Here is a 22,590-nt window from a genome sequence, read left to right as displayed (position 1 = left end):
TGATTTCCACCTCCTCCTTTCCCCACCCTCTCCCCCTTTTTTCACCACCATTTTTTCCCAATTTTCCCCTTTTTTCTCCATTTCCCCCAATTTTCCCTTTTTCCACCACCATTTCCCCCAATTTCCCCTTTTTTCTCCACCATTTCCCCCCAATTTTCCCTTTTTTCACCCCGTTTTTTCCCAATTTCCCCTTTTTTCTCCACCATTCCCCCCAATTTTCCCCTTTTTCTCCACCATTTCCCCCCAATTTTCCCTTTTTCACCCTGTTTTTTCCCAATTTTCCCTTTTCCCACCCCATTTTTTCCCAATTTTCCCTTTTTTCTCCACCATTTCCCTTTTTTCCACCACCATTTCCCCCAATTTCCCCTTTCCCACCCCGTTTTTTCCCAATTTTCCCTTTTTCCACCACCATTTCCCCCCAATTTCCCCTTTTTCCACTCCGTTTTTTCCCAATTTTCCCTTTTTTCACCCCGTTTTTTCCCAATTTTCCCTTTCTCCACCACCATTTCCCCCAATTTTCCCTTTTTTCTCCACCATTCCCCCCAATTTTCTCTTTTTTCTTCCCCATTTCCCCCCAATTTTCCCTTTTTCCACCACCATTTCCCCCCAATTTCCCTTTTTTCTCCACCATTTCCCCCAATTTTCCCCTTTTTCCACCACCATTTTTTCCCCATTTTCCCTTTTCCCACCCCGTTTTTTCCCAATTTTCCCTTTTTCCTCCACCATTTCCCCCCAATTTTCCCTTTTTTCTCCATTTCCCCCAATTTTCCCATTTTTTTGCCACCATTTCCCTTTTTCCTCCACCATTTCCCCCCAATTTCCCCTTTTCTTTCCCCCAATTTTCCCTTTTTTCTCCACCATTTCCCCCCAATTTCCCCTTTTTCCACCCCGTTTTTTCCCAATTTTCCCTTTTTTCACCGCCATTTTTCCCAATTTTTGCTTTTTTCACCCTGTTTTTTCCTGATTTTCTCTTTTTTCACCCCGTTTTTTCCCAATTTTCCCTTTTCCCACCACCATTTCCCCCAATTTTCCCTTTTTTCTCCACCATTCACCCCAATTTTCCCTTTTTTCACCCCGTTTTTTCCCAATATTCCCTTTTTCCACCACCATTTCCCCTTTTTTCTCCACCATTTCCCCCAATTTTCCCTTTTTTCTCCACAATTTCCCCTTTTCCCACCCCGTTTTCCCCTTTTCCCCCCCCATTTTTCCCCTTTCCTCCCCCGTTTTTCCCCCATTTCCCCTTTTCCCACCCCGTTTTTTCCCCATTTCCCTTTTCCCACCCCAATTTCCCTTTTTTCACCCCGTTTTTTCCCAATTTTCCCTTTTCCCACCACCATTTCCCCCAATTTCCCCTTTTTTTCCCCCCAATTTTCCCTTTTTTCTCCACCATTTCCCTTTTTCCTCCACCATTTCCCCCAATTTCCCCTTTTCCCTCCCCGTTTTTCCCCATTTTCCCTTTTCCCACCCTGTTTTTTCCCAATTTTCCCTTTTCCCACCCCGTTTTTTCCCAATTTTCCCTTTTTCCTCCACCATTTCCCCCCAATTTTCCCTTTTTTCTCCATTTCCCCCAATTTTCCCATTTTTTTGCCACCATTTCCCTTTTCCTCCACCATTTCCCCCCAATTTCCCCTTTTCTTTCCCCCAATTTTCCCTTTTTTCTCCACCATTTCCCCCCAATTTCCCCTTTTTCCACCCCGTTTTTTCCCAATTTTCCCTTTTTTCACCGCCATTTTTCCCAATTTTTGCTTTTTTCTGCCCGTTTTTTCCCAATTTTCCCTTTTTTCACCCCGTTTTTTCCCAATTTTCCCTTTTCCCACCACCATTCCCCCCAATTTCCCCTTTTTCCACCACCATTTCCCCCAACTTCCCCTTTTTTTCCCCCCAATTTTCCCTTTTTTCTCCACAATTTCCCCTTTTCCCACCCTGTTTCTCCCCATTTCCCCTTTTCCCACCCCATTTTTTCCCAATTTTCCCTTTTTTCTCCACAATTTTCCCTTTTTCCACCACCATTTCCCCCCCAATTTTCTCTTTTTTCTCCACAATTTCCCCCCAATTTCCCCTTTTTTTCCCCCCAATTTTCCCTTTTTTCTCCACATCTTCCCCTTTCCCCCCCCGTTTTTCCCCATTTCCCCTTTTCCCACCCCATTTTTTCCCCATTTTTTCCCCATTTCCCCTTTTCCCACCCCGATTTTCCCTTTTCCCACACTGTTTTTTCCCAATTTTCCCTTTTTCCACCACCATTTCCCCCCAATTTTCCCTTTTTTCTCCACAATTTCCCCTTTTCCCACCCCGTTTTTTCCCCATTTTCCCTTTTCCCACCACCATTTCCCCCAATTTTCCCTTTTCCCACCCCCTTTTTTCCCAATTTCCCCTTTTTTCTCCACAATTTCCCCTTTTCCCACCCTGTTTCCCCCAATTTCCCTTTTCCCACCACCATTTCCCCCCAATTTCCCCTTTTCCCACCCCATTTTTTCCCAATTTCCCCTTTTTCCACCCTTATTTTTTCCCAATTTCCCCTTTTTTCTCCACAATTTCCCCTTTTCCCACCCCGTTTTCCCCCCTTTCCCCCCCCGTTTTTCCCCATTTCCCCTTCCCCCCCCCTGTTTTTTCCCCTTCCCCCCCCCGTTTTTTCCCCTTTTCCCCCCCCGTTTTTTCCCCTTTTCCCCCCCCGTTTTTCCCCATTTCCCTTTTCCCCCCCCGTTTTTTCCCCTTTTCCCCCCCATTTTTCCCCATTCCCCTTTTCCCCCCCCGTTTTTCCCCATTTCCCTTTTCCCCCCCATTTTTCCCCTTTCCCCCCCGTTTTTCCCCATTTCCCTTTCCCCCCCCATTTTTCCCCATTTCCCTTTTCCCCCCCCGTTTTTTCCCCTTTTCCCCCCCCGTTTTTCCCCATTTCCCCTTTCCCCCCCCCCGTTTTTTCCCCATTTCCCCTTTCCCCCCCCCGTTTTTTCCCCATTTCCCCTTTTCCCCCCCCGTTTTTTCCCCTTTTCCCCTTTTCCCCCCCGTTTTTCCCCATTTCCCCTTTTCCCCCCCCGTTTTTCCCCATTTCCCTTTTCCCTCCCCGTTTTTTCCCCTTTCCCCCCCCCGTTTTTTCCCCATTTCCCCTTTTCCCCCCCCGTTTTTCCCCATTTCCCTTTTCCCTCCCCGTTTTTTCCCCTTTCCCCCCCCCGTTTTTTCCCCATTTCCCCTTTTCCCCCCCCGTTTTTCCCCATTTCCCCTTTTCCTCCCATTTTTCCCCATTTCCCTTTTCCCTCCCCGTTTTTTCCCCTTTTCCCCCCCGTTTTTTCCCCATTTCCCCTTTTCCCCCCCCATTTTTCCCCATTTCCCCTTTTCCCCCCCCTGTTTTTTCCCCATTTCCCCTTTTCCCTCCCCGTTTTTTCCCCTTTTCCCCCCCCGTTTTTTCCCCATTTCCCTTTCCCCCCCATTTTTCCCCTTTCCCTCCCGTTTTTCCCCATTCCCCTTTTCCCCCCCCGTTTTTCCCCATTTCCCCTTTCCCCCCCGTTTTTTCCCCTTTTCCCCCCCCGTTTTTTCCCCATTTCCCCTTTTCCCACCCCGTTTTTCCCCATTTCCCCTTTTCCCCCCCGCATTTTTCCCCCGTTTCCCCTTTCCCCCCCCGTTTTTCCCCATTCCCCTTTTCCCTCCCCATTTTTCCCCATTTCCCTTTTCCCACCCCGATTTCCCCTTTTCCCCCCTCGTTTTTTCCCCATTTCCCCTTTTCCCCCCCCATTTTTCCCCATTTCCCTTTTCCCTCCCCGTTTTTTCCCCTTTTCCCCCCCCGTTTTTTCCCCATTTCCCCTTTCCCCCCCATTTTTCCCTTTTCCCCCCCGTTTTTCCCCTTTCCCCCCCGTTTTTCCCCATTTCCCCTTTCCCCCCCCGTTTTTCCCCATTTCCCTTTCCCACCCCGTTTTTCCCCATTTCCCCTTTTCCCCCCCCCGTTTTTTCCCCTTTTCCCCCCCGTTTTTTCCCCATTTCCCCTTTCCCCCCCATTTTTCCCCTTTCCCCCCCGTTTTTCCCCATCTCCCTTTCCCCCCCATTTTTCCCCATCTCCCTTTCCCCCCCATTTTTCCCCATTTCCCTTTCCCCCCCGTTTTTCCCCATTTCCCTTTCCCCCCCATTTCCCCTTTCCCCCCCATTTTCCCCTTTCCCCCCCGTTTTTTCCCGTTTTCCCCTTTCTCACCCCGTTTCCCCCCAGGTTTTGGGGCCATGTACGCCGTGTACAAACAGACCCACCCCCCCACGGGGCTGGAATTCTCCCTCTACTGTCACTTCTTCTCCGCCCTCGAGCGCAACCTCGTCGTGGCCGGGACATCCCAGCTCTTCGTGTATCGACTTAACCACGACCCCGAGGTGGGAAACCCCCAAAAATAGGGGAAAATTAAATTTATATTGAATAGAAACCCCCCCAGATATATTTAATATAACCCCAGCACCTCCCAGCTCTTCGTGTACCGGCTCAACCACGACCCTGAGGTGGGAAAAGCATAAAAAATGGATTATTTATTTAATATAATATTTATTTAATATAATATTTATTAAATATGATATTTATTAATATAATATTTATTTAATATAATATTTATTTAATATAAATATATAGTCTTAATATAAATATAATATTTATTTAATATAATATTTATTTAATATAATATTTATTTAATTTAATATAATATAAATATAGAATATAATTATATAGGGTTTATGTATCTAATATAAACCCTACCCAGATATATTTAATAGAAATATTTAATATGAATATAATATTTATTTAATATAATATTTTTAATATAACATAAATATAAATATATAATATAATTATATAGGCTTTATATATTTAATATAAACCCCACCCAGATATATTTAATGTACAAATATAATATAAATATAAATATAATATTTTTTTAATATAATATTTATTTAATATAATATTTACATAATATAATATAAATATATAATATAATTATATAGGGTTTATATATTTAATAGAAACCCCCCCAGATATATTTAATATAACCCCAGCACCTCCCAGCTCTTCGTGTACCGACTCAACCACGACCCCGAGGTGGGAAACCCCCAAAAATAGGGGAAAATTAAATTTATATTTATATATATTCAATAGAAACCCCACCCAGATATATTTAATATAAATATATAAGTATAAATGTAATATTTATTTAATATACTATTTATTTAATATACTATTTATTTAATCTACTATTTATTTAACATAATATTTATTTAATGTAATATTTACATAATATAAATATAAATATAAATATATAATCTAATTATATAGGGTTTATATATGTAATATATAACCCCACCCAGATATATTTAATATAAACCCCACCCAGATATATTTAATATACAAATATAATATAAATATAAATACAATATTTATTTAATATAATATTTATTTAATATAGTATTTACATAATATAATATAAATATATAAGTATAAATGTAATATTTATTTAATATACTATTTATTTAATATACTATTTATTTAAACATAATATTTATTTAACATAATATTTATTTAATGTAATATTTACATAATATAATATAAATATAAATATATAATCTAATTATATAGGGTTTATATATGTAATATATAACCCTAGCCAGATGTATTTAATATAAACCCCACCCAGGTATATTTAATATAAACCCTACCCTGATATATTTAATATAAATATATAATATGAATATAAATATAGTATTTGCTTAATGTAATATTTATTTTATATAATATTTGTTTAATATTATATTTATATAATATAATATTTATATAATATAATATAAATATATAATATAATTATATAGGGTTTATATATTCAATATAAACCCCCCCAGATATATTTAATATAAACCCAGCACCTCCCAGCTCTTCGTGTATCGGCTCAACCACGACCCTGAGGTGGGAAAAGCATAAAAAATGGATTATTTATTTAATATAATATTTATTTAATATAATATTTATTTAATATAAATATATAGTGTAAATATAAATATAATATTTATTTAATATAATATTTATTTAATTTAATATAAATATAAATATAAAATATAATTATATAGGGTTTATTATATAGAGCTCTTCGTGTATCGGCTCAACCACGACCCCGAGGTGGGAAATCCATAAAAAATAGATTTATTAGCATTGATAATTAGATATATTTGATATAAACACTGCCCAGATATATTTAATATAAACCCAGCACCTCCCAGCTCTTCGTGTATCGACTTAACCACGACCCCGAGGTGGGAAAACCCCAAAAATAGGGGAAAATTAAATTTATATTTATATATATTCAATAGAAACCCCACCCAGATATATTTAATATAAATATATAAGTATAAATGTAATATTTATTTAATATACTATTTATTTAATATACTATTTATTTAAACATAATATTTATTTAACATAATATTTATTTAATGTAATATTTACATAATATAATATAAATATAAATATATAATCTAATTATATAGGGTTTATATATGTAATATATAACCCTAGCCAGATGTATTTAATATAAACCCTAACCAAAAATATTTAATATAAATATAAATATAATATTTATTTAATGTAATATTTAATATAATAATATATAATATAATATAAATATAAAAGAAATATATAATATAATTATATAGGGTTTATATATTTAATAGAATCCCCCCCAGATATATTTAATATAAACCCAGCACCTCCCAGCTCTTCATGTATCGACTCAACCACGACCCCGAGGTGGGAAAACCCCAAAAAATGGATTTAATATAAATATAAAATATAAATATATAATTATATAGGGTCTATATATTTAATATAAACCCCCCCCCGATATATTTAATATAACCCCAGCACCTCCCAGCTCTTCGTGTATCGACTCAACCACGACCCCGAGGTGGGAAAAGCATAAAAAATGGATTATTTATTTAATATAATATTTATTTAATATAATATTTATTTAATATAATATTTATTTAATATGATATTTATTTAATATAATATTTATTTAATATAATATTTATTCAATATGATATTTATTTAATATAATATTTATTTAATATGATATTTATTTAATATAATATTTATTTAATATAAATATATAGTGTTAATATAAATATAATATTTATTTAATATAATATTTATTTAATATAATATTTATTTAATATAATATTTATTCAATATGATATTTATTTAATATAATATTTATTTAATATATTTATTTAATATAAATATATAGTGTTAATATAAATATAATATTTATTTAATATAATATTTATTTAATATAATATTTTTAATATAACATTTATTTAATATAAATATATAATATAAATATCAATACAATATTTATTTAATATAATATTTATTTAATTTAATATATATATAAATATATAGTATAATTATATAGGGTTTATATATCTAATATAAACCCTACCCAGATATATTCAATATAAATATTTAATATGAATATAATATTTATATAATATAACATAAATATAAATATATAATATAATTATATAGGGTTTATATATTTAATATAAACCATACCCAGATATGTTTGATATACATATATAATATAAATATAATATTTATTTAGCCTAATATTTATTTAACATAATATTTTAATATAATATTTATTTAATATAACATAAATATAAATATACAATATAATTATATAGGGTTTATATATTTAATAGAACCCCCCCCAGATATATTTAATATAACCCCAGCACCTCCCAGCTCTTCGTGTACCGCCTCAACCACGACTCTGAGGTGAGAAATCCATCAAAAATAGAGAAAATCAGATTTATATTTATATATATTCAATAGAAACCCCCCCCAGATATATTTAATATAAACCCAACACCTCCCAGCTCTTCGTGTATCGACTTAACCACGACCCCGAGGTGGGAAAACCCCAAAAATAGATTATTTATTTAATATAATATTTATTTAATATATTTTATTTATTTAATAAAATATTTATTTAATATAATATTTATTTAATATAATATTTATTTAATATAATATTTATTTGGGTATAATATTTATTGAATATAAATATGTAATATAAATATAAATATAATATGTACTTAATATATTAAAAATATAAATATATAATATAATTATATAGGGTTTATATATTTAATAGAAACCCCACCCAGATATATTGAATATCAATACATAATATGAATATAATATTTATTTAATATAATATATTATATAATATAATTATATAGGTTTTATATATTTAATAGAAACCCTACTGAGATATATTTAATATAAATTTATAGTATAAATATATTTATTTAATATAATATTTGTTTAACATAATATTTATTTAATATATTATTTTTTTAATATAATATAGCTATAAATATATAATATAATTATATAGGGTTTATATATTTAATAGAAACCCCCCCCAGATATATTTAATATAAACCCAGCACCTCCCAGCTCTTCGTGTACCGCCTCAACCACGACCCTGAGGTGGGAAACCCCCAAAAAATAGATTTATTAGCATTGATAATTAGATATATTTGATATAACCCCCCCCAGATATATTTAATATAAACCCTACCCTGATATATTTAATATAAATATACAATATTAATATAAATATTATATTTATTTAATATAATATTTATTTAAAATAATATTTATTTATTATAACACTTATTTAATACAGTATTTAGTTAATATAATATTTAGTTAATATAATATTTAGTTAATATAATATTAAGTTAATATAAAAATTTATATAATATAGTATAAATATATGTTATAATTATATAGGGTTTATATATTTAATATAAACCCCACCCAGATATATTTAATATAGAAATATAATATAAATATAATATTTATTTAATATAATATTTATTTAATATAATATTTATATTATATAACTAAATAATATCATTTTATAGGGTTTATATATTTAATATAAGACCTACCCAGATATATTTAATATAAACCCACCCAGATATATTTAATATAAACCCCCCCAGATATATTTAATATAAACCCAGCACCTCCCAGCTCTTCGTGTACCGACTTAACCACGACCCTGAGGTGAGAAATCCATCAAAAATAGAGAAAATCAGATTTATATTTATATATATTCAATAGAAACCCCACCCAGATATGTTTAATATAAATATATAAGTATAAATGTAATATTTATTTAATATACTATTTATTTAATATACTATTTATTTAATATACTATTTATTTAATCTACTATTTATTTAAACATAATATTTATTTAATATAATATTTATTTAATGTAATATTTACATAATATAATATAAATATAAATTTATAATCTAATTATATAGGGTTTATATATGTAATATATAACCCTAGCCAGAAGTATTTAATATAAACCCAAACCAAAAATATTTAATATAAATATAAATATAATATTTATTTAATATAATATTTAATATAATAATATATAATATAATATAATATAAATATATAAAGTAATTATATAGGGTTTATATATTTAATATAAACCCCACCCAGATATATTTAATATAAATATATAATATAAATATAATATTTATTTCACATAATATTTATGTAATATAATATTTATATAATATAAATATACAATATAATATAATTATATAGGGTTTATATATTTAATATAAACCCCACCCAGATATATTTAATATAAACCCCAATTATATATATTTAATCTAATCCCTGCCCAGATATATTTAATCTAAACCCCGCCCAGATTTATTTAAATTATATCTAGGTAGGGTTTATTTAAAATATATCTGGGTAGGGTTTATTTTAAACTTATCTAGGGGAGGTTTATTTGAAGCACATCTGGGTCGGGTTTATTATTATTTATTATATAAATGTTATATTAAATAAATATTAGATTAAGTAAATATTATGTTAAATGAATATTATATATATATTATATGTTTATATTAAATATATCTGGGTGTGGTTTAGATTAAATATATCTGGGTGGGGTTTATATTAAATATATAACCCCTATATAATTATATTATATATTTATATTTATATTTTATTATATAAATGTTATATTAAATAAATATTACATTAAATAAATATTCTATTAAATAAATATTACATTTGTATTTATCTTATATATTTATATTAAATATATCTGGGGGGGTTTATATTAAATATATCTGGGTGGGGTTTATATTAAATATATAAACCCTATATAATTATATTATATATTTATATTTATATTCTATTATATAAACATTATATTAAATAAATATTGCATTAAATAAATATTAAATTAAATAAATATTACATTTGTATTTCTCTTATATATTTGTATTAAATATATCTGGGTGGGGTTTATTTGAAACATATCTGGGTAGGTTTTATTTTAAAAATATATAGGTAGGGTTTATATTAAATATATCTGGGTGGGGTTTATATTAAATATATAAACCCTATATAATTATATATTTATATTATATTATATAGATATTATGTTAAATAAATATGATATTAAATAAGTATTATTTTAAATAAATATTACATTTATATTTATTTTATATGTTTATATTAAATATATCTGGGTGGGGTTTATATTAAATATGTAAACCCTATATAATTATATATTTATGTTTATATTATATTATATAAATATTATATTATAGAAATATTATATTAAATAAATATTACACTTATATTTATATATTTATAATAAATATATCTGGGTGGGGTTTATATTAAATATGTAAACCCTATATAATTATATATTTATATTATATTATATAAATATTGTATTAAATAAATATTGCACATATATTTATATTATTTATTTATATTAAATATATCTGGGTGGGGTTTCTATTAAATATATAAACCCCATATAATTATATTGTATATTTATATTAATATTATATTATATTATTTAAATATTATATTAAATAAATATTATATTATTTAAATATTATATTAAATAAATATTATATTAAGTAAATATTATATTTATATTATATATTTATAATAAATATATCTGGGCAGGGTTTATATTAAATATATCTGGGTGGAGTTCTATTAAATATATAAACCCCATATAATTATATTGTATATTTATATTTATATTATATTATTTAAATATTATGTTAAATAAATATTATATTAAATAAATATTATATTAAGTAAATATTCTATTGAATAAATATTACATTCGTATTTATCTTATATATTTATATTAACTATATCTGGGTGGAGTTTCTATTAAATATATAAACCCCATATAATTATATTGTATGTTTTTATTTATATTATATTATTTAAATATTATATTAAATAAATATTTTATTATTTAAATATTATATTAAATAAATATTATATTATATTAAATAAATATTATATTTACATTATATGTTTATATCAAATATATCTGGGTGGGGTTTATGTTAAATATATATTAATTATTTATATATTTATATTAAAATATATAAAAATATATTAATTATGTTATATATTTATATTATATTAAATAAATATTATACTAAATAAATCTTATATTAAATAAATATGATATTTACATTATATATTTATATTAAATATATCTGGGTAGGGTTTATATTAAGTATATCTGGGTGGGGTTTATATTAAATATATATAATTGGGGTTTATATTAAATATACAAACCCTATATATTTATATTATATATTTATATTTATATTATATTAAATAAATATTATATTAAATCAATATTATGTTAAATAAGTGTGATATTTATATTTATTTGATATATTTATATTAAATATATCCAGGGGGTCTTTAATTCAGTTTTTTCCCCTTTGCAGGCAGCAGGAAAAGGGGACAGGAACGGGGGTGAGTTTGGGGGGGGATGGGGGGACCCCTTTCCTTATTTTGGGGGGAAAAGGGGGATTTCTTCTGGTTTGGGGCTGATTCTGCCCCTTTTGGGGTTTCCTTCCCTTTTTGGGGGTGATTTTATCCTTTTTGGGGGGGATTTTATCCTTTTTGGGGTGATTCCTCCCTTTTTGGGGTGATTCCTCCCTTTTTGGGGTGATTCTTCCCCTGTTTTGGGGCTGATTCTCCCCCTTTTTTGGGGTGATTTTCCCCTTTTTGGGGTGATTCCTCCCCTTTTTGGGTTGATTCTCCCCCTTTTTGGGGTGATTCCCCCCCTTTTTGGGGTGATTCCTCTCCTTTTTGGGGTGATTTTCTCCCTTTTTGCAGTGTTCCCCCCCTTTTTGGGGTGATTCTCCCCCTTTTTGGGTGATTCTCCCATTTTTGGGGTGATTCTCCCCTTTTTGGGGTTTCTTTATCCTTTTTGGGGGTGGTTTTATCCTTTTTGGGTTGATTCTCCCCCTTTTTGGGGGTGATTCCTCCCCTTTTTGGGGTGATTCTCTTGATTTTTTGTGGTGATTCTCCCCCTTTTTGGGCTGATTCTCCCACTTTTCGGGGTTTCCTTCCCTTTTTGGGGTGGTTTTATCCTTTTTGGGGGTAATTCCTCCCATTTTTGGGGTTATTCCTCCCCTTTTTGGAGTGATTCTCCCCCTTTTTGGGTTGATTCTCCCACTTTTCGGGGTTTCCTTCCCTTTTTGGGGGTGATTTTATCCTTTTTGGGTTGATTCTCCCCTTTTTGGGGTGATTTCTCCCCCTTTTTGGGGTGATTTCTCCCTTTTTGGGGTGATTTCTCCCTTTTTGGGCTGATTCTCCCCCTTTTTGGGGTGATTCTCCCCCTTTTTTGGGGTGATTTTCCTCTTTTTGGGGTGATTCCTCCCTTTTTGGGGTGATTCCTCCCTTTTTGGGCTGATTCTCCCCCTTTTTGGGGTGATTCTCCCCCTTTTTCGGTTGATTCTCTCCATTTTTGGGGTGATTCTCCTTCTTTTTGGGGTGATTCTCCTTCTTTTTGGGGTGATTTTCTCCCTTTTTGGAATGATTCCTCCCTTTTTGGGGTGATTCCCCCTCTGTTTTTGGGCTGATTCTGCCACTTTTCGGGGTTTCCTTCCCTTTTTGGGGGTGGTTTTATCCTTTTTGGGGTGATTCCTCCCCTTTTTGGGGTGATTCTCCCCCTTTTTGGGGTGATTCTCCCCCTTTTTGGGGTGATTCCTCCCTTTTTGGGGTGATTCCTCCCTTTTTGGGCTGATTCTCCCCCTTTTTGGGCTGATTCTCCCCCTTTTTGGGGTGATTCTCCCCCTTTTTGGGGTGATTCTCCCCTTTTCAGCATTTCCTCCCCCTTTTTTCAGGTGATTTCTCCCTTTTTGGGGTGATTTCCCCTCTGTTTTTGGGCTGATTCTGCCACTTTTTGGGTGATTCTCTTGGTTTTTTGGGGTGATTCCTCCCCTTTTTGGGGTGATTCTCCCCCTTTTTGGGGTGATTCTCCTCCTTTTTGGGGTGATTCCTCCCCTTTTTGGGGTGATTTCCCCTCTATTTTTGGGCTGATTCTCCCATTTTGGGGTTTCTTTATCCTTTTTGGGGCGGTTTTATCCTTTTTGGGGGTGATTCTCTTGGTTTTTTGGGCTGATTCTCCCACTTTTCGGGGTTTCCTTCCCTTTTTGGGGTGATTCTCCCACTTTTTGGGGTGATTCTCCCCTTTTCAGCATTTCCTCCCCCTTTTTTCAGGTGATTTCTCCCTTTTTGGGGTGATTTCCCCTCTGTTTTTGGGCTGATTCTCCCACTTTTTGGGGTTTCCTTCTCTTTTTGGGAGTGGTTTTATCCTTTTTGGGGGCGGTTTTATCCTTTTTGGGGGTGATTCTCCCTCTTTTTGGAGTGATTCCTCCTTTTTTGGGGTGATTCTCCCCCTTTTTGGGGTGATTCCTCCCTTTTTGGAGTGATTTTCTCCCTTTTTGGAGTGATCCCTCCCTTTTTTGGGGTGATTTCCCCCTTTTTGGGTGATTCTCCCCTTTCTGCAGTCACAATTAAGGGGGGGCTGATTTTGGGGGGGGTCACAATTAAAGGGGGGCTGCTTTGGGGGGTCCAGGAAGAGGCAGGATTGGGATCATGGATGACATGGGGGGATCCCATCTTTGGGGTCACCCCCCTAAATTTGGGGGTTCCCCATCCCAGGGGGAGCTGATTTGGGAATCAGGGGGTGACTTCCCACCCCCCAGAGCTCCGGGGACCCCCCAAACCCCCCCCAAACCCCCCCAAAATCTTCCCGCAGAGGGCAAAGGTCACCGGGAGAAGCTGGAGCTGGTGGCCTCGTTCTCGTTTTTTGGGAATGTCATGTCCATGGCCAGTGTCCAGCTGGCTGGAGCCAAGAGGGACGCCCTGCTGCTCAGCTTCAAGGACGCCAAGGTGGGGGGGACACCCCAAAAATCCCCCCCAAAATCACGGGGGGGGGGGGAAACTTTGGGATATTTGTGGGGCCGGGTGGGATGTGCTGCTCTGAGGGGGCCCAGGGGGGGTGGGAGCCCCCCAAAAACCCCCTGTTGGGGGGTTATTCATAATTTTGGGGGGTTGTCCCTAATTTTGGGAGGGTGTTTGTCATTTTGGGGGACCCTGCTCCCATTAGGGGGGCTCTTTTTGGGACCGTTGTGGGGCCAGGTGGGATTTGCTGCTCTGAGGGGGCCCAGGGGGGGTGGGAGCCCCCCCAAAACCCCCCTGTAGGGGGGGTGGTATTAATTTTGGGGGGGTTATTCTTAATTTTGGGGGGTTGTCCCTAATTTTGGGAGGGTGTTTATACTTTTGGGGGGCCTGCTCCCATTGGGGGGGCTCCTTTTGGGACCGTTGTGGGGCCAGGTGGGATTTGCTGCTCTGAGGGGACCCAGGGGGGGTGGGACCCCCCCCCAAAAACCCCCTGTTGGGGGGTGTTAATAATTTGGGGGGTGTTAATAATTTGGGAGGGGTGTCATTAATTTTGGGGGGGCCCTGATCCCATTTTGGGGGGGCTCTTTTTGGGACCGTTGTGGGGCCAGGTGGGATTTGCTGCTCTGAGGGGGCCCAGGGGGGGTGGGAGCCCCCCAAAAACCCCCCTGTAGGGGGGTGGTATTAATTTTGGGGGGGTTATTCTTAATTTTGGGGGGTTGTCCCTAATTTTGGGAGGGTGTTTATACTTTTGGGGGGCCTGCTCCCATTGGGGGAGCTCCTTTTGGGACCGTTGTGGGGCCAGGTGGGATTTGCTGCTCTGAGGGGACCCAGGGGGGGTGGGACCCCCCCCCAAAACCCCCTGTTGGGGGGTGGTGTTTAATTTTGGGGGGTGTTAATAATTTGGGAGGGGTGTCATTAATTTTGGGGGGGCCCTGATCCCATTTTGGGGGGGCTCCTTTTGGGACCGTTGTGGGGCCAGGTGGGATTTGCTGCTCTGAGGGGACCCAGGGGGGGTGGGACCCCCCCCCAAAACCCCCTGTTGGGGGGTGGTGTTTAATTTTGGGGGGTGTTAATAATTTGGGAGGGGGGTCATTAATTTTGGGGGGGCCCTGATCCCATTTGGGGGGGCTCCTTTTGGGATATTTGTGGGGCCAGGTGGGATTTGCTGCTCTGAGGGGGCCCAGGGGGGTGGGAGCCCCCCCAAAACCCCCTGTAGGGGGGTGTTAATGACTCTGGGGGTGCTGTCAGTAATTAGGGGGGGCCTCATTAGCGTAATTAATCCCCTTTAGCTCTCAGTGGTGGAGTATGACCCCGGCACCCACGACCTGAAGACCCTCTCCCTGCACTACTTCGAGGAGCCCGAGCTCAGGGTGGGTTTTGGGGGATGTGGGGGTGGATTTTGGGGTCCCCCCCCACTCTGGGGAGGGTGTGTGGGGTGGGTTTTGGGGTCCCCCTCATTTTGGAGAGAGTGTGTGTGGATTTTGGGGTCCCCCCAGTGATCTGTGTCCCCCCAGGATGGGTCTGGCCAGGATATCTGTACCCCTTGGGTGTGGGGTCTCTGGGGGTGTTTGTGGGATTTTGGGGTCCCCCCACTCTGGGGAGGGTGTGTGGGGTGGATTTTGGGGTCCCCCCCACTCTGGGGAGGGTGTGTGTGGATTTTGGGGTCCCCCAACGCTCTGTGTCCCCCCAGGATGGGTCTGGCCAAAATGTCTGTACCCCCTGAGTGTGGGTAGGGTTTGGGGGGGTGTGTGTGGGATTTTGGGGTCCCCCCCACTCTGGGGAGGGTGTGTGGGGTGGGTTTTGGGGTCCCCCTCATTTTGGGGAGGGTGTGTGTGGATTTTGGGGTCCCCCCAATACTCTGTGTACCCCCAGGATGGGTCTGACCAGGATGTCCTGGATGTGGGGGGCTCTGGGGGGGTGTGGGGTGGATTTTGGGGTCCCCCCCACTCTGGGGAGGGTGTGTGTGGATTTTGGGGTCCCCCCAATACTCTGTGTACCCCCAGGATGGGTCTGACCAGGATGTCCTGGATGTGGGGGGCTCTGGGGGGGTGTGGGGTGGATTTTGGGGTCCCCCCCACTCTGGGGAGGGTGTGTGGGGTGGGTTTTGGGGTCCCCCTCATTTTGGGGAGGGTGTGTGTGGATTTTGGGGTCCCCCCAACGCTCTGTGTCCCCCCCAGGATGGGTCTGACCAGGATGTCCTGGATGTGGGGGGCTCTGGGGGGTGTGGGGTGGATTTTGGGGTCCCCCCCCACTCTGGGGAGGGTGTGTGTGGGTTTTGGGGTCCCCCCAATGCTCTGTGTCCCCCCAGGATGGGTCTGGTCAGGATGTCTGTACCCCCTGGGTGTGGGGGGGTTCTGAGGGGTGTGTGTGGGATTTTGGGGTCCCCCCACTCTGGGAGGGTGTGTGGGGTGGGTTTTGGGGTCCCCCCCACTCTGGGGAGGGTGTGTGTGGATTTTGGGGTCCCCCAATGCTCTGTGTCCCCCCAGGAGGGGTCTGACCAGAATGTCCACACCCCCTGGGTGCAGGTGTGGGATTTTGGGGTCCCCCAATGACCTGTACCCCCCATGTCCCCCCAGAATGGCTTCATGCAGAACGTGCACACCCCCCAGTTGCATGTGGGGGATTTTGGGGTGTGTGGGTGGATTTTGGGGTCCCCCAATGCTCTGTGCCCCCCAGGATGGTTTGTGCAGAACATGCACACACCTCATGTGTGTGGGGTGGATTTTGGGGTCCCCCAATGACCTGTACCCCCCATCTCCCCTCAGGATGTTTTGTGCAGAACGTGCACACCCCCCATGTGTGTGGGGTGGATTTTGGGGTCCCCCAATGACCTGTACCCCCATTTCCCCCCAGGATGGTTTGTGCAGAACGTGCACACCCCCTGGTTGCAGGTGGGGGATTTTGGGGTGTGTGGGTTTATTTTGGGGTCCCCCAACGCTCTGTGTCCCCCCAGGATGGTTTGTGCAGAACATGCACACCCCCTGTGTGTGTAGGGTGGATTTTGGGGTCCCCCAATGCTCTGTGTCCCCCCAGGATGGGTCTGGCCAAAATGTCTGTACCCCCTGGGAGTGGGGAGCTCTGGGGGGGTGTGGGGGTGGATTTTGGGGTCCCCTGACCCTCTGTACCCCCCATTTCCCCCCAGGACGGCTTCGTGCAGAACGTGCACACCCCCCATGTGTGTGGGGTGGATTTTGGGGTCCCCCAATGACCTGTACCCCCATTTCCCCCCAGGACGGCTTCGTGCAGAACGTGCACACCCCCCGTGTGCGGGTCTGTGATTTTGGGGTCCCCTGACCCTCTGTACCCCCCATGTCCCCCCAGGATGGTTTGTACAGAACGTGCACACGCCCCGGGTGCGGGTGGGGGATTATGGGGTGTGTGGGTGCTTTTTGGGGTCCCCCAATGACCTGTACCCCCATGTCCCCCCAGGATGGCTTCGTGCAGAACGTGCACACCCCCCAGTTGCATGTGGGGGATTTTGGGGTGTGTGGGTGAATTTTGGGGTCCCCCAACACTCTTTGTCCCCCCAGGATGGTTTGTGCAGAACGTGCACACCCCCCATGTGTGGGGGGTGGATTTTGGGGTCCCCCAATGCTCTGTGTCCCCCCAGGATGGGTCTGGTCAGGATGTCTGTACCCCCTGGGTGTGGGTGGGTTTTGGGGTGTGTGTGTGTGATTTTGGGGTCCCCTGACCCTCTGTGTCCCCCCAGAATGGTTTGTACAGAACGTGCACAGCCCCTGGTTGCAGGTGGGGGATTTTGGGGTGTGTGGGTGGATTTTGGGGTCCCCTGACCCTCTGTGTCCCCATTTCCCCCCAGGATGGCTTCGTGCAGAACGTGCACACCCCCCGGGTGCGGGTGGGGGATTTTGAGGTGTGTGTGTGTGATTTTGGGGTCCCCTGACCCTCTGTACCCCCTGTGCCCCCCAGGACGGCTTCGTGCAGAACGTGCACACCCCCAGGGTGCGGGTCTGTGATTTTGGGGTCCCCCAATGACCTGTACCCCCCATTTCCCCCCAGGACGGCTTCGTGCAGAACGTGCACACCCCCCATGTGTGTGGGGTGGATTTTGGGGTCCCCCAATGACCTGTACCCCCCATTTCCCCTCAGGATGGTTTGTGCAGAACGTGCACACCCCCAGGGTGCGGGTCTGTGATTTTGGGGTCCCCTGACCCTCTGTACCCCCCATTTCCCCCCAGGACGGCTTCGTGCAGAACCTGCACACCCCCCGTGTGTGTTGGGTGGATTTTGGGGTGCCCCAATGACCTGTACCCCCCATTTCCCCCCAGGATGGTTTGTGCGGAACGTGCACACCCCCCTGGTTGCAGGTGGGGGATTTTGGGGTGTGTGGGTGGATTTTGGGGTCCCCCAATGCTCTGTGTCCCCCAGGATGGTTTGTGCACACCCCCCGTGTGCGGGTGGGTCCTGAGGTGTGTGTGTGTGTGTGATTTTGGGGGTCCCCTGACCCTCTGTACCCCCCATTTCCCCCCAGGATGGCTTCGTACAGAACCTGCACACGCCCTGGGTGCGGGTCTGTGATTTTTGGGGTCCCCTGACCCTCTGTACCCCCCATGTTCCCCCAGGATGGTTTGTGCAGAACCTGCACACCCCCCCATGTGTGTGGGGTGGATTTTGGGGTCCCCCAATGCTCTGTGTCCCCCCAGAATGGTTTGTGCACACACCCCGTGTACGGGTGGGTCCTGGGGTGTGTGTAGGTGGACTTTGGGGTCCCCTGACCCTCTGTACCCCCCATCTCCCCCCAGGACGGCTTCGTGCAGAACGTGCACACCCCCCGTGTGCGGGTCTGTGATTTTGGGGTCCCCTGACCCTCTGTGTCCCCATTTACCCCCAGGATGGTTTGTGCAGAACGTGCACACCCCCCATGTGTGTGGGGTGGATTTTGGGGTCCCCCAATGACCTGTACCCCCCATTTCCCCCCAGGACGGCTTCGTGCAGAACGTGCACACCCCCCGGGTGCGGGTGGACCCCGACGGGCGCTGTGCCGTGATGCTCATCTACGGCACCCGCCTGGTGGTGCTGCCCTTCCGCAGGGACTCGCTGGCCGACGAGCACGACGGGCTGGTGGGAGAGGGGTGAGTGCTGACCCCCCCCTCGGACCCCCCGGGGGTCAGGACACCCCCCTGAACCCCGTTATCCCCCTCCTTAACCAGGCAGAAGAGCAGCTTCCTGCCCAGCTACATCATCGACGTGCGGGAGCTGGACGAGAAGCTGCTCAACATCATCGACATGCAGTTCCTGCACGGCTACTACGAGCCCACCCTGCTCATCCTCTTCGAGCCCAACCAGACCTGGCCCGGGTCAGCTGGGGGGACAAAAGGGGCAAAGGGGGCTGGGGGGGGCTGGGGGCAACAGGGGAGGGCAGGGGAGGGGTCTCCCACCCTGTGCAGTTCCTGCACGGCTACTACGAGCCCACCCTGCTCATCCTCTTCGAGCCCAACCAGACCTGGCCCGGGTCAGCTGGGGGGGCAAAAGGGGCAAAGGGGGTTGGGGGGGGCAAAAGGGGGCTGGGGGCAACAGGGGAGGGCAGGGGGGGGGTTTCCCACCCTGTGCAGTTCCTGTAGGGATGCTCCAAACTCACCCCCCTGCTTGTACTCTGGGAGCCCAACCAGACCTGGCCCGGGTCAGCTGGGGGGGCAAAAGGGGCAAAGGGGGGCTGGGGGCAACAGGGGAGGGGTCTCCCACCCCGGGGGCAACAGGGCAGGGCAGAGGAGGGGTCTCCCCCACCCCGGGCAGTTCCTGCATGGCTACTACGAACCCACCCTGCTCATCCTCTTCGAGCCCAACCAGACCTGGCCCGGGTCAGCTGGGGGGGCAAAAGGGGCAAAGGGGGTTGGGGGGGGCTGGGGGCAATAGGGGGGGGTTTCCCACCCTGTGCAGTTCCTGCAGGGATGCTCCAAACCTTCCCCCCCTGCTCATCCTCTTCGAGCCCAACCAGACCTGGCCCGGGTCAGCTGGGGGGGCAAAAGGGGCTGGGGGGGCAAAAGGGGCAAAAGGGGGGCTGGGGGGGCAAAGGGGAGCTGGGGCTGGGGGCAACAGGGCAGGGCAGGGGAGAGGATCCCTCCACATCCTGCAGGGATGCTCCAAACTCACCCCCCCTACTCGTCCTCTGGGAGCCCAACTGGAGCTGGCACGGGGCAAAAGGGGCAAAGGGGGCTGGGGGGGCAAAGGGGGGCTGGGGGCAAAAGGGGGGCTGGGGGCAAAAGGGCAGGGCAGGGGAGGAGTCTCCCAAACCTTCCCCCCCGCTCGTCCTCTGGGAGCCCAACCCGAGCTGGCACGGGGCAAAAGGGGCTGGGGGGGGGAAAAGGGGGGGTTGGGGGAGCAAAGAGGGGCTGAGGGGGCAAAGAGGGGCTGGGGAGGCAAAGGGGAGCTGGGGGCAACAGGGCAGAGCAGGGGAGGGGTCCCCCACCCTGTGCAATTCCTGCAGGGATGCTCCAAACTCACCCCCCTGCTTGTACTCTGGGAGCCCAATTGGAGTTGGCCCGGGTCAGCTGGGGGGGCAAAAGGGGCAAAGGGGGCTGGGGGAGGCTGGTGGCAACAGAGGAGGGGTCTCCCACCCCGGGGGCAACAGGGCAGGGCAGGGGAGGGGTCTCCCCCACCCCGGGCAGTTCCTGCACGGCTACTACGAGCCCACCCTGCTCATCCTCTGGGAGCCCAACCAGACCTGGCCCGGGTCAGCTGGGGGGGCAAAGGGGGGCTGGGGGGGCCTGGGGGGGCTGGGGGAGTCAGTGTGTGGGGTCAGGGGTCAGTGTGTGGGGTCAGGGGTCAGTCAGTCCCCAGGTGACATCGGGGTGTCCCCACAGGAGGGTGGCAGCATGACAGGATACCTGTGGGGTCAGGGGTCGGTGTGTGGGGTCAGGGGTCACACAGGTGACATTGGGGTGTCCCCACAGGAGGGTGGCAGTGCGACAGGACACGTGTGGGGTCAGGGGTCAATGTGTGGGGTCGGGGGTCGGTGTGTGGGGTCAGGGGTCAGTGTGTGGGGTCAGGGGTCAGTGTGTGGGGTCAGGGGTCACACAGGTGACACTGCTGTCCCCACAGGAGGGTGGCAGTGCCACAGGACACGTGTGGGGTCAGGGGTCAGTGTGTAGGGTCAGGGGTCAGTGTGTGGGGTCAGGGGTCAGTGTGTGGGGTCAGGGGTCACACAGGTGACACTGGGGTGTCCCCACAGGAGGGTGGCAGTGCGACAGGACACCTGCAGCATCGTGGCCATCTCCCTGAACATCCTGCAGCGCGTCCACCCCGTCATCTGGTCCCTGAGCTCCCTCCCCTTCGACTGCACCCAGGCCCTGCCCGTCCCCAAACCCATCGGTGGGTGACGGGGACGGGGACGGGGACAGGGACAAGGACAGGGACAGGGATCTCTCCCCTTCCCCCAAACCCATCGGTGGGTGACGGGGACGGGGACAGGGACAAGGACAGGGACAGGGATCTCTCCCCTTCCCCCAAACCCATCGGTGGGTGACGGGGACGGGGACAGGGACAAGGACAGGGACAGGGATCTCTCCCCTTCCCCCAAACCCATCGGTGGGTGACAGGGACGGGGACAGGGACAGGGATCCCTTCCCTTCCCCCAAACCCATTGGTGGGGGACGGGGACAGGGACAGGGACAGGGACAGGGATCCCTCCCCTTCCCCCAAACCCATAGGTGGGTGACAGGGACGGGGGCAGGGACAGGAATGGGGACAATGACAAGAAGGGGGACAGTGACAGGAATGGGGACAGTGACAGGGGCAGGGATCTCTCCCCTTCCCCCAAACCCATCGGTGGGTGACGGGGACAGGGACAGGGACAGGGACAATGACAGGGACAGTGACAGGGACAATGACAGGGACTGGGATCTCTCCCCTTCCCCCAAACCCATCGGTGGGTGACGGGGACAGGGACAGGGACAGGGACAGTGACAGGGACAATGACAGGGACTGGGATCTCTCCTCTTCCCCCAAACCCATCGGTGGGTGACGGGGACAGGGACAGGGACAGGGACAATGATGGGGACGGGGGCAGGGACAGGGATCCCTCCCCTTTCCCCAAACCCATCGGTGGGTGACAGGGACAGGGACAGGGACAGGAATGGGGACAGTGACAAGAAGGGGGACAGTGACAAGAAGGGGGACAATGACAGGAACAGGGACAATGACAGGGACAGGGATCCCTCCCCTTCCCCTAAACCCCATAGGTGGGTGACAGGGACAGGGACAGGGACAGGAATGGGGACAGTGACAAGAAGGGGGACAGTGACAGGAATGGGGACAGTGACAGG

General features: G+C 43.6%; 1 protein-coding gene across 1 annotated transcript in view; it reads left to right on the top strand.

The window, feature by feature from the left end:
• Nucleotides 1-4,158: 4,158 nt before the first annotated feature.
• LOC127465518 (cleavage and polyadenylation specificity factor subunit 1-like) overlaps nucleotides 4,159-22,590 on the top strand; it is a gene marked incomplete at its 3' end in the record, with an annotated part of 35,439 nt that continues 17,007 nt past the window's right edge. The window contains exons 1-8 of the mRNA XM_051776022.1: nucleotides 4,159-4,304; nucleotides 4,428-4,467; nucleotides 11,842-11,869; nucleotides 14,166-14,299; nucleotides 15,601-15,681; nucleotides 19,250-19,401; nucleotides 19,480-19,626; nucleotides 21,498-21,637. Coding sequence (XP_051631982.1) covers nucleotides 4,201-4,304; nucleotides 4,428-4,467; nucleotides 11,842-11,869; nucleotides 14,166-14,299; nucleotides 15,601-15,681; nucleotides 19,250-19,401; nucleotides 19,480-19,626; nucleotides 21,498-21,637 — 826 coding nt within the window. The remainder of the gene's footprint in view (nucleotides 4,305-4,427; nucleotides 4,468-11,841; nucleotides 11,870-14,165; nucleotides 14,300-15,600; nucleotides 15,682-19,249; nucleotides 19,402-19,479; nucleotides 19,627-21,497; nucleotides 21,638-22,590) is intronic.

The sequence above is a fragment of the Manacus candei genome, unplaced genomic scaffold (genome assembly GCF_025592945.1).
Source record: "Manacus candei isolate 608988 ecotype Guabito, Panama unplaced genomic scaffold, ASM2559294v1 h1tg000422l, whole genome shotgun sequence".
NCBI lineage: Eukaryota > Metazoa > Chordata > Aves > Passeriformes > Pipridae > Manacus > Manacus candei.
Note: the sequence above shows the minus strand (reverse complement) of the source record. Positions and strands in the feature narration are given on the sequence as shown.